The sequence below is a fragment of the Chionomys nivalis genome, chromosome 18, assembly GCF_950005125.1.
Source record: "Chionomys nivalis chromosome 18, mChiNiv1.1, whole genome shotgun sequence".
Classification (NCBI taxonomy): Eukaryota; Metazoa; Chordata; class Mammalia; order Rodentia; family Cricetidae; genus Chionomys; species Chionomys nivalis.
Window position 1 is genome coordinate 9,789,179 of NC_080103.1, and position 16,775 is coordinate 9,805,953.

Consider the following 16,775-nt stretch of genomic DNA (forward strand, 5'->3'; position numbering starts at 1 on the left):
AGCAAGTCATTCACTGTGTGTCCTGGCCGCACTGTTTACAATGTGCACTAACGGCTCCTTTCTACAGCATGAGGTGCACAGAATACAAGTGTGTTGTTTTAACGTTGGCACAGTGACTGAGCCTCAATCTACTGCTATTTCAGCCAGCGATGACAACTCTGCAGGTACTGGCCTGCTTCCCCAGCAGCGTCCTGGCTGCTCAGGCTGCAGCCTGGTAACAATCCTGCAGGCACTGGTTCTGTCACTTCTCTAAAGGTAGCTTTAGCAAAATCTCTATTGTTCTATTTATAAATAAGATTCGCGATTCAAAGGCTGAGGTGAAAACCTGCTAGCTCAGAGAGACTGAGTTGCAACTAGCTAACCTCTCCTTGTTGGTGTCTCTGCAAACCAGAAAAGGCTGCACCACTCCAAATCCCTCCCTACTATCCTGTGTCTCTCTGTCTCTTCCAGATGCCTTCTGGTGCACTATGATTGCTTTCTGTCAACTAGTAGTTAATGCAGCCTCCTGACCCAAGGTTAAGTTTATTTAATTAACACAAATGCAAACTTGGGGTTCGCAGTGTGATCAGAAATCCCCCAACAAAAGTGCCTCTGTCTGTCCCTCCGGTTCAGCTTAGCTGCCCGAATTATTCTGTCTCCTCTCAAATCACTTTCCTGTTGCATGACAAAAAAAGAGAGAGAGAGAATTAAAAAGGGAAGGAGATGGCTGCTCCTAGGTTTGGTGGAGGAGAAGGTTTTGGGCAGGGATGCCTAGAAGAGTCCAGAGAGAGCATGACCCTGAGCTCGGCTATGTGAGCAGGGAGAGGGGAGAGCCAGGAGAGTAAAGGTGAGACAAAAAGGGCCGGTAACCAAACGTCTGGATTATATAAAAAAAGACAACTGGGGGAAGGGTAGCCTAGCCCCTGGGCTGGAGAAGTTAGGGTAGGGGATGGGGTTTACCAGCCACACCCTGTATTAGGTAGAGACTGAGGGATGCTGGGAGAAGGTGGCGGCCAGATCTGCTTTGATACATTAAATAGGCACCTCAGCCACTTGTCCTGGATTTGAGACCCTAAGGCCTGTGGCCTCTGTTTTCCTTAGAGGGGAAGATAGTTGGGACTTTGCACATGTTTGGTGCATACTTTCAGTGCGCTCGAAATATCAGATGTGATGCAAACTCTCGACGGCTTCCTTCCTTTCGTCTGAGAGAGAACTAGGCGTCAGTTCGGAAGCGAGCTCTTCCTGGCAGAGCTAGAGCCGTCTTTGCGCTATGGAAGCTATGGAAGCTATTCTTACTGATTCTGAGACCAACTTCTCTATTTCAGGGTCCTTGTGGGGCCTGTTGGGCTTTCAGTGCTGTGGGGGCCCTCGAAGCGCAGCTGAAGCTGAAAACGGGGAAGCTGGTGTCTCTCAGTGCACAGAACCTGGTGGATTGCTCAACCACAGAAAAATACGGAAATAAAGGCTGCGGGGGTGGCTCCATGACCGAGGCCTTCCAGTACATCATCGACAACGGCGGCATCGAATCCGACGCTTCCTATCCCTACAAAGCCACGGTGCGTCTCACTTGTCTCGTGTGACTCCGTTCCCCCCACTGCCACACGGGCACCACCAACGTGACTGCTTGATCCCTCTGAGAACCCATCAGCAGCTCTTCAATATCAAGAGTACTCTTTGGGACGCGGTGACCTTCCTAATCTACCCGTGGGAGTTTGGGTCGTTGTTTGTTACGGGTCTCATGGTGCAGTCCAGGCTGTCCTCCAACTCACTTTGTAACTGAGCAGGCTCTGAATTTCTGTTTTTTTCTGCATATGTATATTCCTATCCCTATTCCTATCCCTATCCCTATCCCTATCCCTATTCCTATACCTATCCCTATATCTATTCCTATACCTATCCCTATACCTATTCCTATACCTATTCCTATCCCTATCCCTATGCCTATGCCTGTACCTCACAAATGCTAGATTATAGGGTTTTACCGCCAAGCCCAAAGCAGAAAATATTTTCAAACAAGCAAGTAACATTCATATTTAAATACAGGCTTAAAGAAAATATTTTTTAAAGCCTTCCGTGTATTATCTGATATTTAGCTTTTCAGTCCTGTAACCTCCAATGGTTAATGATATTCTCAGGCCATCAGCAAGCTCATCCTCCCACCTAAAAGGCTCAGTGTTATCCTCTTTGCCACAAGATTTTTGCTTTGTTTTCGTACAAATTCTGTTGAGTAATATAACAAAAAAAAATGGAGAAGAAAAATGATTCCTCCAGGCTGGTAAGATGGCCAGTGAGTGCCTTGGTAAAGGCACCTGTGGACAAGGCTGACAACCTGAGTTCGATCACTGCTCCAACGTGATAGGAGAGAACCAAGTCCTCTAAGTCATCCTCCGACCTCCACACTCATAGAAATAAATGCAATCAAATCACATTTTAGGGGCTAGAGAGGTGGCTCAGCGGTTAAGAGCGTTGGATGCTCTTCCAAAGGACTTGCGTTCAATTCCCAGCAACCACCTGGCAACTCACAAGTGTCTCTAACTACAGCTCCAGGGAATCTGACACCCATGGCAAAACACCAATACACATTAAATAATTTTTTAAAAAATCACATTTAGCCAGGCACTGTTGCTTTTAATCCCAGTACTCGGGAGGCAGAGGCAGGTGGATCTCTAGTTCAAGGCCAGCCTGGTCTACAGTGGCCAGCCTGGTCTACAGTGGCCAGCCTGGTCTACAGTGTGAGTTCTTAGACTGCTAGGGCTACACAGAGAAACCTGGTCTCAAAATATTGTTTTGGTTTATTTCTTTCAGCCTCTTTTTTCTGCTATGATTTTAGAGGGAAACACGGTCATATATTCAACAAACATTTATTTGTAACCTCTTGATTTTTTGTTTATTTTTTGCTTTTGAGACACAATCTCACTACGTAACTCTGACTGGCCTGGAACTCACTCTGTAGACGAGACTGGCCTTTAACTCACAGAGATCCACCTGCCTCTGCCTCCTGAGTGCTGTCTGTGTTTGTTTTATGCTATCTCATACGGCTCCAGTTGGCCCAGAGCTTGGGTTGTAAACCTACGCTACCACACCCAGTTTGAGACTGTTTTAACAAACAAATGGAAAAGCCCAGAACAAAACAACAAAGAGGGGGTGGAGAGGGAGAGAGCGGGAAGAGCGGGAGGATCCTAGCCAGCTGAACAGGGCACAGTGAGAGGGAACTATATCTGAATCCAGGAAACTGGAGTAGACTTCACGCCTGCTTTTATTTTTAGGATGAAAAGTGTCACTATGACCCAAAAAATCGAGCTGCCACATGTTCAAGGTACACGGAGCTCCCCTACGGCGATGAGGAAGCGCTGAAGGAAGCGGTGGCCACTAAAGGACCTGTGTCTGTGGGCATCGATGCCAGCCATTCTTCCTTCTTCTTCTTCAAAAGCGGTAAACATGGAGGCTCTGGCCTCGACTGAGCATCCCATACCTCGTTCTAATTGGTGAATCCCACTGCTCAAAGCCTATTAGTACCACCTACTAAGTTCTTCATAGATCTCATCTCATTTCATTTGCACGGTGACCCTAATTTACACAGGAACACTGCGTGTCTGCCTTGGGGGTGCAGAGTTGGCTCTGTGGTTAGGAGCACTAAGATCCCACCTCCTCAGGCGCCAGTCAGACATGTAGTACGCATCCAGGCAAAACACTCACACACATAAAATAATAATAATAATAAAAATCTAAAAACAAAATTAAAGAAAAAGGGTTAGCCCGACTAAGTCACTCAGCCTGGAACTGGTGGCACTAGGGTTAAAGCCTAGCAGTTTTATGCAAGGTTTAATTGCATTTCATGCAAATGAAAAACCATGTTACAGGTCATATAATCTGTACACAAAAATGAGTTGCCACTAGGTGTGGTGGGTGTGTCTGTAATCATCAACACAATAAAACATCATCAGGGGCTGGAGAGATGACTCAGTGGTTAAGAGCATTGCCTGCACCATGTGGGTGCTGGGAACTGAACTCAGGACCTCTGGAAGAGCAGTCAGCACTCTTAACCTCTGAGCCATCTCGCCAGCCAACACTATGAAAACTTAAAGGAGGGCACATAACACTTCTCTAAGGTTGACACTAAAAACTATATGCCATCATACTAAGCTCGACGACAGAGACCCTGAGCATCCACTAATGGCAGAACTCTGCATTATACACGGTAGAAAGCTACAACATGCACTAAGGAGCATTTAATTTAGAAAAGGCTCAAAGTGGACAAAACAATTTACGAGCTTATACAAAGAAATACAAGAAATACGGTTGATTGCACATAAATCGGGAGAATCCGAAAAATGTGCTCAATGAATATAATAAATGTTCTGGATCGATCTCAAACTTGTCAGGGAAACGAATAGTACTGATGTCAAACAATTGTGACATCCAAATCACTTCGTCACATCTCCAAGACCCTAATAAAAAGCAGTCGGATGTCCATGAATGTTTTGCTGGCCCATAGCACTTGTCTCTTCTCCGTCTGTGTTTTATGCTCAGGTGTCTATGATGACCCCTCCTGTACTGACAACGTAAATCATGGCGTACTAGTGGTTGGCTACGGGACCCTTGATGGCAAAGACTACTGGCTTGTGAAAAACAGGTAATGTGTTTGCACGTCACTGTCGGTTCCATTGTCAGGACTGGGGGAGGGGATGCGTCAGCAAAACTGCTCTTGCTGTTAGGATGCTGGGCACCATAGCAACAAGGAGGACCATGTATAGGAATTACTCACTGCCCCACTGCAGTGGTTTTTTATAAGAATGACTTAGCTTTCATGGAGTGGCACTATTTGAGAAGGATAAAAATGATTAAGAGGTGTGGCTTTTTGGAGGAAATGTGTCACTGGGGATAGACTTTAAGCTTTCAAAAAGCCAGGCCAGGCCCAGCCCCCTACCCCGTCTCTGCCTGCAGATCAGGAAGTAGCTCTTGGCCACTGTTCCAGCACCATGTTGTTGCGCATGCCCCCTCCCACGATGACTGGACCAATCCTCTGAAACCGCACTCGAACCCCTAACTACCTGCTTTCTTTCACGAGCTGCTGTGGTTGTGAAGCCTTTTCACAGCGATGGGACTGTGACTGAGACACCGGCCTTCATCTTTGTTTCTACGATTGGGCCTCTGTAATACTCTTCATTCTGTTTTATATCACTTGGTGTTTTGAGATAGGGTCTTGCTAGTACTCCTGGGCGGCCTGGAACTCACCACAAGTTCCAGACTGGCCTTGAACTTACAGCCGCCATCGTCTCTGGGCCTGAGTGTTGGGATTGCAGGTGCACACTGCTACTCTCAGCTTGCTTTCCCCATCATCCCTTGTCTGCTCCTTTTATGGTCTGTGAAATATTATGGTTGTAAGTTTCGTTCTGCAGCGTTAGGGCTTAAGCCCAGGGTCACGCACATGCTCCCTGTGCTCTGCCTCTGAACCACGTCCCCAGCGCTGTCAGCCCCTTTTAGGGACACCGTTCTTCTACCTGGCCCCTGGCGCTGGTATCCTCTGCTGCCCCAGGGGTCCAGATTACTGCTGCTATCTTTGTCTACACCATCCAACTCATGATTGTACTGCAGCCTGTAAGCCGGGGCCTTCAGCTCCCCCCCACCCTGTGTGACACTGGCCCAGAACGCCACCCTCACCCAGTCATAGCCACTCGCTGGCATTTACTTCTCCAGACTCGGCGAGGCCAAAGAATTCAGTTCTCTCTCCACCACGCTGTTCCCTCCAGAATTTCCCATATCAGTAAATCATATCACAGAACACTGTTACCCAAAAGGTGCTGTAGAGTTATCCCAGACCTCTCCAACGCCAATCAAGTGACAAGTCAAACCAAGTTTGCCTCAAGTTGTCTTGGATTCTGCCCCTTTCTCGATCTGTCTCTGGTTCAGCTAGCTCTCACCCGGCCCTGCTCTAGGCTCTTCTCTCCTCTTCACGTGTGTCTCTTCTCGCTGCGCGTGTGAAAGTGCACGGTGTGTGCGGGTGTGCGTGAGTGGATGCCTGGATTCTGGGACGAGCCCAGGTCTCCAGGCTGCCTGGCAAGTCCCTCACTCACTCTAGCGGCTACTACTCTGTAGCTATGATCAAACGCATGAGCAGGGAAGGGTTTATTTGGGTCTATGGTTCCAGAGGGAAAAAAATCCCCCGCCATCACAGCAGGGAAGTGTGGCAGCAGGCAGCATGCATGGCTGCAGACAGCATGCATGGCAGCGGGAACAGCCAAGAACTCAAATCTTGCACTATGTGCAGGAAGCCATGAGAGCAAACTCAAAATGGTGTATGTCTTTATGCTCTTAAAACGCGTCCTCGGTGACACAAGCCCTGCAGCAGGGCCACACCTCTTATGCCTGTCAAAACTCTGTATGGAGACCAGATTCGCCTCCAACTCAGAGATCCACCTTCCTCTGCCCCAAGTCCCAGATGCTGGGATTAAAGGTGGTGCCACTACCACCTAGCATAATAATTTCTAATTAAATATATTTCAGTTGAAAAATAACTGCTGGGCAGTAGTGGCGCACGCCTTTAATCCCAGCACTTGGGAGACAAAAGCAGGCAGATCTCTGTGAGTTTGAGGCCAGCCTGATCTACAGAGCTAGTTCCAGGACAACCAGGGCTGTTATACAGAGAAACCCTGTCTCAAAAATTAATTAACTAGTTAATTAATAATAAAAATACCGCAGTATAGTGGCACATGCCTGCAATCCTGGCATTGGGCAGTAGAGGCAGGAGGGTCAGGAGTTTAAGACTAGCCTTTGGTACATACCAAGTTCAAGGCCAACCTTCTGTCTCTCTGTCTCTCTGTCTCTCTCTCACACACACACACACACAAAAGATGGAAAGGAAAAACAGGTTGTGTACTTCCCCAGCTTTCTCAGTTCTCACATGGCTTCACTTCACTGTGTTGCCTTCAGTCCTGCTGGATTAAACTGGCCTAATGACTTCATGTTAATCTAACTAATGATGGCTCCGGTGCCCCTATTTCCAGATAAGGACACATTTCTCATTGTGATGGGCTAACAGATGGTAGTGTTCATATGGTCCATTGCAAAAGCAGCTAAGACACTGAACTGATTTACCCGCTCACCTCAATGATCAGCTTATTGTGGAACCATCTTAACTTTTTTTGCTCCTTGAACTTCTTTTGTATTTGTCGTTTTTTAACACACACCCTTTTTGGCTTGTTTCTTCAGTGACAGAAACAATGTTTTCTCTCGTAGCTTACTGAGTTTCTAAAGGACCCTCCTAAGTCATGTTCCAAATTCCCCCATCCCTCCATGAAAGCCCCTTTTCCTCCTGGTTTTGCTTGTTTGTTTGTTTGTTTTGAGACAGGCTCACGCACAGCCCAGACTGGCCTCAAGTTCATTATGTAGCCAAAAAGGACCGAGAACTCCTGATCCTCCTGCTTCCATCTCCACGGCGTCGAGTTTAGAACCGTGTGGTGCTGTGTGCCCAGGCAGACGCCAGCTTACACAGCAAGCCTGGAAGCCTCTATCTGGTGCCAGGCAACACATCCCTCACAACGTAGGATACTCTGGCTTTGGGATGTCTTTAAATCAGAAGGCATCTCATCTATTTCTGGGTCATTTACAGCTGTATTATTTATCATTTACTATAGAATTCATTGCTATATAATACTTTCATGATAGTAGCTCAAAAATCCTTCTTAGAAGATTTCTCTAGAGAAATGTGTTTGCTGCAAAGTCATTACCCTTAAGACACACGTTGTGACACGTGACGCCTATAGTCCTAGTCCTCAGGAGGTGGGATCCCAGGGATCAAGTCTCAGTACATAGTAAGTTTAAGGCCGGCCTGGGATACATAAGATTCTTATCTTAAAAAAAGGTCATTACCTATGACCCTATTGTGCAAAAACATTTAGAGCTGGAGAGTTATAAATTCCATACTCATCCCTTACAGAAGGCAAGCTTAGAAAGCAGGAATGGATCTTATATTATTATTGTTAGATGTGTCTGCCCAGCAATATGGAACTAGTGTATGTAGTGGCCCACACCTGTAATCCCAGACCTGGAAAGTCAGGACTGGAAAATTGCTGTGAGTTTAAGGTCAGACTGGGTGACATAGCAAGACCTTGTCAAAAAAAAAAAAAAAAACCACTAAAAACAAGCCTTTAATCCCAGCACTCTGAATACAGAGGTAGGTAGATGTCTGTGACTCAGTCTAATTCACATAGGAAGTTCCAGACCAGCCAGGACTACATAATCAGATCCTGCATTAAAAATATACAAATGTAGAGTGGAGAAGAGGATCAATGGCTAAGAGCACTGACTGCTCTTCCAGAGGACCCGGGTTTAATGGAGGAGTTACTTTCATTTAATAAAGAAACTGCCTTGGCCCATTTATAGGCCAGCCCTTAGGTGGGTGGAGTAAACAGACAGAATGCTGGGAGAAAGAAGCCGAGTGAGTGAGTTGCCATGATTCTCCCACTCCAGACAGACGAAGGTTAAGATCTTTCCTGGTAAGACAGCTTGTGGTACTACACAGAATATCAGAAATGGGTTAGATCAATATGTAAGAGCTAGCCAATAAGAGGCTGGAACTAATGGGCTAGGCATTGTTCAAAAGAATACAGTTTCTGTGTAATTATTTCGGGGCATAAGCTAGCCATGCGGGTGGCCGGGTGCCGGGGACGCAGCCCTACCGCTCTTATTACATCACACATAGCTGCTCACAACTGCTGTAACTTCAATTCCATGGGATTCAACAAAAAAGACATACATGCAGACAAAACACCAATGCTCATAAAATAAAATGAATTAGTTAATTAATTAGAAATATGTAAGTCTTTTGGGAGAAGCAAGGAAATAAAAATAATGATAATACGGTTTTATTGTATTAATTTATAATTTTATGTTGTTTCTCTTTTTGTAGCTGGGGCCTTAACTTTGGTGATCAAGGATATATCCGAATGGCAAGAAATAAGAAAAACCATTGTGGGATTGCTAGCTACTGCTCTTACCCAGAAATCTAAACACTGTCTCCTTTTTCTAACAAGTCATGAAGGCGAAATACACTCTTTTAACTTAATTTTACCCACTCTGCCAGAAGAAACAACTGTGTATTTAATATACTAACTAGGTTATAGTCTGTTCACTTTGTAACTTTATCTCTCTCTGAGAAGTTTCTAAACAAGTTAAGAACGTATTGTAGCTGGAACTCCATCAGAGTCCCCAGGATATTCATGTTTGCTCTTTCTATATCTTACTCTGTCGTTTTTATGTTTTCTAATAACCATTTATAACATAATATCCCTAAATTGCTTAATAAATCAATCATTTCAAATCTCTATTTTTGTTACATGCCATTTTTTCAAGTTGTTCTTTAGTGACTTTTATATCCTATCATGAACATGGCTATGTTAGTGATGACCTGTAGCCACGGTGATGAAGAAAATATTATAAAAACTTAAAAAAAATACTGGGTGTATTGGCCCATGTGTTTAATCTAAGCACTTGGGAGGCAGAGTTTAAGGCCAGCCTGATCTACAGAGTGAGTTCCAGGGCTACAGAGAGAAAACCTGTCTTGAAAAAAAAATACCAACAAAATGATGTTACATTATAAAATGTCCAGAAGACTACATTGTATTTTGATTCATAAGATTATTTAATAAATCTTTTAAAATTGAAGCATATAAATGATTAAAAGTAAAACTGGGCTTTTGTATTTTTGGAAGATGGCTCCGTGGCTGAGAGTACTTGCTGCTCTCGTAAGGGACCTGGGTTCATTTCCCAGAATCCTCCTGGTAGCTCTCAGTTATCCATAATCCAGTCCGGGTGTCCACTGCCCTCTTTTGGTCTCAGTAAGCACCTCACACACAAGATGCACATAAATATGTACAGGCAAAACACTCATTAAATCTCTTTTTGTAAAGTCAAGCTGTTTTTGAACACCTGTGAGGAATTAGTTACTTATTTCTGTGGTATTGGTGATCAGACAGGATCTCTCATATGCCAGGATCTCTCATATGCCAAGTAATTTCTCTACCAGTGAGCTATGCCCTCAGGCATGAGCCTGGGGGGGGGGGGGATTTGCAAAAGCATAAAGACAGTTCTACTGACTGAGAATGCAGAGAGCGTGGGACCTCTTTCATAAGAATGGTTTTGGAGGGGTTCAGGTGAAGGCTGGCTCCATGGCATAGCAGAGATCACCAGGCCACCAGGCAGCTCCATCAGCCTTCCAGGTGTAAAGGTGTCATTCCCTTCCCTTGAAGAAGAAACCATACCTGCTTTCTATAAACTGTGCCCTTTACACTCACTAAGCCCTGGAGTTTATTCCCAGTGCTCTATAAATTGTGTGGCCACATGTGGAGGTCGGAGGATGGCTGGCTGGAGTCAGTTCCCTCAATATGCCAGGCTATATTGGAATTTAATATGCCAGGGTTTGGTGGTATAGAGGCTCCCTCTGCCCACACTGATATTTCTTGTGGTTGTGGGAAAACCAACTTTGCCTAAGTCTATTTTTTTCATGTTTTAAAAAAACAACAATAGCCAGGCAGTGGTGGCGCACGCCTTTAATCCCAGCACTTGGGAGGCCGAGGCAGGTGGATCTCTGTGAGTTCGAGGCCAGCCTGGCCTACAAGAGCTAGTTCCAGGACAGGCTCCAAAGCTACAGTTAAACCCTTTCTTGAAAAAAACAAAACAAGAAAAAGAAAAAAGAAAAACAGAGAGGTGGGGGAGGAAGGGATGGGGGTGGCCAGAGCAGGAAGAGAGAATGCAGGAAGGGGTGATACCTGTCTCTCTCACAAGGTTCTTAGAGAAGAGATGTAATATTTGAAAACTCTTGGAAGTTTTTAAACGTGAGTAAAAAACATGGCAAACATTAGAGTAAGATTTTCAACATTTTTGATCCTGAAAACAAGATTTTAGTCTTCATTCTTCTTCATACTGAACTGTGGGGGTGTCTGAGACCACCAAGACCAAGTGTTGGTATACGAGAGGAAAGAAGATAGGTCCGTTCAAAATGACTCAGTAACTGGTGTTGGTTCAAACTTCGATAGTCTGACAGCAGGTAGTTAATTTTTGGCATATTTAAGTACAGCACAATTTGGAGCAAAGCTTTCTATTGATAATTAATCTGATGTATACAAGAAAGCTTAGGACATGACTACATCAAAATTCTTTGTAAAGCACAAGTGATGTCTTCCATAATGATAGGTTAGCTGAGGAAACAGGCTCGAGATAAGGGTCTGGGGGAAGATGATAGCACTGCTGATGAAGTGAGACAAGCCCAGGATAAGGGTCTGGGGAGCTGGTGTGGCCTGGCCACACAGATAGTGCAAAGTTCACCACGTCTCTTCCTAGCCTTCTGGGTGGAAAACAGGTTTACACCTCTCCCTTTGAAAAGACAGCCCGTGTGTTTAACACGTCTGTTTTCCCTAGTGCTTATCTGTGAGCTTATCCTGTGAGCTCCATGCCTCCTACACTATAACTTTGGGCAGCCTTTCCCTATCTGTGGTGCACATTTCCCCTTGAAACTATGTCTGTCAACGTCTATGAGAGAGTACACAGTAAGGGAAGAAGCCTGCACTGCCTGCCATACAGTCTCCAACTACACGACATCCTAATGCTTTTTCTATGCTTAAAACTGCTCTATTGGGGTCTGGAGAGGGAGAGATGGTTCACTGGGCAAGAGCACTGGTGATCTCACAGAGGACTTGGGTTCACTTCTTGACACCCACATAGTGACTCACAACCATCCGTAATCTTTGTTCCACGGCATCCAATTTCCTCTTCTGATTTCTAAGAGCACCAGTCACGCACGTGGTGCGCATACATACATGCAGACACTTACACACACAAACTAGTAAAAGCTTTGGAGTCTGTTTATAGATGGCCGTTAACGCTAGTCAATAAGTACTGATATCCCCAAAGAAGAGCTCAGAGCTCTGTGACAGAGACTGCTGATCCACCGAGAAATAAAGTCGAACAAAGCCATGGCCGTGCTGACTGAAGCCTGCCCTGCTTCTTGCAGAACGAAACCACAACTGACACATGGCAGATGCCGTTCCAACTGTGAGAGCCACAGAGTCTCCATGTAGAACCTCCCACCCACAGACGCATCGGTTCCATCAGCCTTCTCAGACAGCTTTTACCCTCTAGAACGGTATCATCTTCCCTAATCTTTATTTATTTGCCTGTGTGGGCACCCACGCTAAGGGGCACATGTGAAGAATCCTTTCTCTTCTCTCACTTGGTGGCTTCCAGGAATCCATATCAGTTTACCTCCCTTGGTAGGACGTGCCTTTACCCAGCTGAGACATTTTGACCGCCTGGGAACTGTGTTTTCAAAACAGTTGTGGGAAGCAGTACTGGGGTCCTCTGGGTAGCCTGAAGGACCAGCAGTTTGGCAACCACCCACAAACCTGAATGCCAGAACCGGCCACTCCAAAAATAGAACTTAATTTTATTTCTAAATGAGACATAAATTGTTTTCAAAGCTACCCACTGCCCCAGTTAGATTAGAAGAAATACCTAAGTAAAGGAAGATGGTGCCATAGGGCTGGACACCCAGTTACAGGGGAGGGAAAAGCAGGGAGGACCATTGGAGAACAGCTTCGGATACACGGGGAGAATAAGTCTCAAAAATAAAAGTCCTGGGGTGGATGAGACGGCTCGGCAGGTAAAAGCCCCTGTTGACGAGCCTGACGACCGAGCTAGATTCCTGGGCTCCACACGCTGGAAGGGGAGAACTGGCTTCACGTCAGCCTTTGATTCCCACGCGCGCTGCGGTCTGCACGCGCGCATATTGTCCTCTGGCTCGTGTGTGCACCAGGGCGCACACACGCAATAATAATTCTAGAAATTATAACAAAATCTACAGCCAGAAAACCACCAAAGCCAGAGCAAATGGTGTCTGGAGACACTGTGGCCTCCCGAGGAGAAGCGCGTGTCGGGAAGGCCTAAGCGCCTGCTGGGAACAGCGCGACCGCGCCGCCCGCGAGCAGGGCTCCCAGCTGGCCTCGCGCAGGGCTCCCGGCTGGCCTCGCGCAGGGCTCCCGGCTGGCCTCGCGCAGGGCTCCCGGCAGGCCTCGCGCAGCCTTTGGCGGGAAGCGCGATCTCGCCTGAAGGTCAAAGGGCGCGCCACGTGCCCGAGACAGTTGAGGCGCATGCGCAGAGCCCACACGTTGAAGCTGAAGCGACTGTCGTGCACCGCGCCTCATCTTGTCGTCGTCGTCGCCCGGTCTCTCATGCTTTGCGTAACTTATGTTTACTTTGGGCTCGGGTCTCTCAGCTTTTCCACCCCTTCGTCCCCTCCCCGCGGCCCCTCGCCCTCCCAGGGTCCCTGTGGTCGGGAGGCTGTGTGTGCGCGCGCGTGACCCCGAGGTTCCTGAGGGGCGACGGTGGCCGGCGCCATAGTGCTGACCGTTCGCTTATTCAGTGCCCACGGCTGGTTGAATTATGTTAACAGATGAGCTGGGACCAGAGTGCAAGGAAATTTAAGTCTGTTTTCTGAGACAGTTGAGACTTCAGAATCAGCCATTAAAAGAATTTAATGGGCAGGCGGGTTTTAGGCCACTGTGGTCTCCGCAGCGAGCTGCAGGCTAGCCAGAAACCGTGTCTCAAAATATAAATAAAAGTAAAATTTTAGAATAAATGATGCATGGTGGCACTGGGGAGGTGAAGGCAGGAGGGTCAGAAACTCAAGGTTAAGCCCAGGGAGGCAAATGCTAGTGTGTCTGTGAGTTCAAGGCCAGCCCGGTCTACAGAAGAGTTCCAGGACAGCCAGAGCTACACAGAGACCCTGTTTAAAAAAAAAAAAAAAAAAAAAAAGGGTTCAATATCTTTCTCTACTAGCTAGAGGAGTCCAGCCTGGGCTACATGAAAGTCTGTCTCAAAAAAAAAAAAAAAAAAAAAAAAAGGATTTTTTAAAAAATTACTTCTGAAAAAAAATATTTCTGTTGCCTTAAAAATGTTTATGTTACATTTTATGAGGGGGGTGGCATACATCGTGCTATGGAGCGTGGTGTAAAAGTCCAAGGACTTGTGGGAATCTCTTTTCTCCTATCTTGTTGGTCCTCCCAACTTGGGTCATCAGGATAGAGGCATCCTGTATCCTCCCTGTTTGCCATTTTATAGCTCCAGAGTAGACAGTGTATACTGAGCTCTGATAAACGAATCACCTGATTTAAATATTTTTTGATATATTTTTTAAATTATCAGGCAAAACCCCTGCCCCCAAAAAAACCCAGGGTCTCAGGTAGCCTTAATTGGTCTGCAGCTTGCTAACTAGCCAAGGATAAACTTGTACAGCCTCCCAAGTGTTAGAATTACAGGGATATACTACAATCCTGGAACTATACACTGTCATTTTTAAAGATTCTATTTTAAGTAAATTTCTGAAATTTATTAAGATAAAAATCTCATGTAGTAGAGTTCTAGAGGTAACAATTAAAGCTGAAATTAAAATTTGTATTTGTGTTACATGGTTGAAGAAAACATTTTCTTGGAAGATGGCCACGATGCAGTTGCGGAGGACAACTTCCATGGTATGATTTCTCATGACTTACAATGTATTAATTTAGCTAAGTCACTTTCTTCTTTTCTTTTTCTTTTGTTTTTTGCTTTGTGTTTTTAGACAGGGTTTCTTTGAGTAGCCCCAGCTATCCTAGGACTAGCTGTGTAGACCAGGTTGACCTCAGATTCACAGCGATCCATCTGCCTCTGCCTCCGGAGTGCTGGGATTAAAAGCATGCACCACCATGGCCTGCTTTAGCTGAGTTTCTTGTTTCTTGAAGCCATAAATATTTTTCTGTTTAAAAGAATTCGATATTTGAGGCTTTAATGATATCAGGACACCTTAAAATGGAAGAAGTGAGCTGAGAGATGGCTCAGAGGTTAAGAGCACTGACTATTCTTCGAGATACATGCAGGGATACATGCAGGCAGATGCTGTATACATAATTAATAAATAAGTCTTTTTTTTTAAAGGAAAGAAGTAATGTAGAATTCTTTTGGACATTTGGTGTGTTATGGCAAGCGGTCCATTCAGTGGCATCCCCTTTTCTCCTTGGAGCTCACCAGCCAAGCGTGACAGCTGTAAAGTCCAAGTAACATGTGTTTGAGCGCTGTGCTGGGCTTTGCTTTAGGGGATTTTTTTTACATAAAAATGCTGTTTAGCTTCTATTTATGAAGAGAGTGAATACTTAAAAATGTGCCACTAATGAGAGAAAATCTATCTAAGAGAGTGCATTATTATTTAAAGATTTATTTATTATGTATACAGTGTTCTGCCTGCATGTATGCCTGTGTGCCAGAAGAAGGCACCAGATCTCATGATAGATAGTTGTGAGCCATCATGTGATTGCTGGGAATTGAACTCAGGAGAATTGAACTCAGGACCTCTGGAGGAACGGCTAGTGCTCTTAACCGCTGAGCCATCTCTCTATCCCCCACTATTATCATTTTAGACAGCATCTCACTATGTAGCCCTGGCTGGCCTGAAACTCTCAATATAACCAGACTCCACTTACAAAGATCCATCACTTACAGAGATTCTCTGCTTCTTGAGAACTGGGATTAAAAAATGCATATGCTACCACATCTGGCTCAAAATGCATTTCTTTTCTATTTATAATAATATACATGTGGTTTGTCTGCATATATGTCTGTGCACTATGTGGGTACAGTGCTGTCAGATCTCCTGGAACTAATGTTACAGACAGTTGCTAGCCACCTTGTGGATGCAGGGAATCAAACCCGGGTCCTCTAGAACACAGCCAGGGCTCGGACTGCTGAGCCATCTCTCCAGCCCCTAAAGTGCATTTCTTTACAGAGTTTATCATACTATCCTTTGGACCCTTTGCCTGAAAAATTGAATCAAGTCTCAAATAATGTGTCTTCATTTGTATCCTGAGTACTCTAGTTGTAGGCCAGTATTGTATTATACCTCTGTGGATATAAAATAGATACACCTGCTGTTATATAAGCTATGGTGACCATGCTTTGCTAGAGCTACTTTGGTTTTAGAGCTACTATTTTTTTTCTTTTTTTGGTTTTTTGAGACAGGGTTTCTCTGTGGCTTTGGAGCCTGTCCTGGAACTAGCTCTTGTACACCATGCTGGCCTTGAACTCACAGAGATCCGCCCAGCTTAGAGCTACTTTTAAACGTATTACTCAGGATGTTTTCTTTGCAGATGATGATTGAGGAGATAATTTTTTAAAATATGGTGCCAGATATCACAACAGTTAATTATTATTTTTCTGAAATTTTGTTTTTTACTTTGTTTTAATGGACATGCTACAATTTTCTTCAGATCACTACAGAACCTGAAGAAGCTCTTGTTGCTTTAGATGCATAACATGCCACTATTATTTATCTTTTAATGTAAATATGGGTCTGTAGATATATATATATATAATTAAAATTTTTGAAAATTTTATATGTGCTGTCAACTTAAGAGAAAAGCATCCCAGTTTACTTTGTACTCTGCAGAAACTAACAAGCTGGACTGGTCTAGATTCATTGATTTTTTTTTTCAATTGTACAGGGTTAAGTATATAAGGTCTTATCTACATGGGCTTGATTATAGAAACTAGGAAAATATTTGCTCAATTTAAAATGTTTATCTAGCTAAGCATGGTGGCACATGCCTTTGCTCTCAGCGTTTGGGAGACAAAGACAAGTGGATCTCTGAGTTTGAGGTCATCCTGGTCTTCATAGAGGGCCAGCCAAGGTGACATAGTGAGACCCTCTCTCAGAAAACAGAGCAAACCACCATGCTCATTCAAATTTAGTTTATATTAGATATTAATGAATGTTA

At 44.9% G+C, this 16,775-nt stretch overlaps 2 protein-coding genes across 5 annotated transcripts in view; both read left to right on the forward strand.

Annotated features, from left to right (window-relative positions):
• Ctss (cathepsin S) overlaps positions 1-9,302 on the forward strand; it is a 32,898-nt gene extending 23,596 nt beyond the window's left edge. For both annotated transcript variants that reach the window (XM_057793285.1, XM_057793286.1), the window contains exons 5-8: positions 1,305-1,535; positions 3,246-3,411; positions 4,510-4,612; positions 8,888-9,302. In XM_057793285.1, coding sequence (XP_057649268.1) covers positions 1,305-1,535; positions 3,246-3,411; positions 4,510-4,612; positions 8,888-8,987 — 600 coding nt within the window. In that variant the 3' untranslated portion in view covers positions 8,988-9,302. The remainder of the gene's footprint in view (positions 1-1,304; positions 1,536-3,245; positions 3,412-4,509; positions 4,613-8,887) is intronic.
• Positions 9,303-14,465: 5,163 nt separating this feature from the next.
• Hormad1 (HORMA domain containing 1) overlaps positions 14,466-16,775 on the forward strand; it is a 28,763-nt gene continuing 26,453 nt past the window's right edge. For all 3 annotated transcript variants that reach the window (XM_057793991.1, XM_057793990.1, XM_057793992.1), the window contains exon 1: positions 14,466-14,501. In XM_057793991.1, the coding sequence (XP_057649974.1) occupies positions 14,466-14,501 (36 nt within the window). The remainder of the gene's footprint in view (positions 14,502-16,775) is intronic.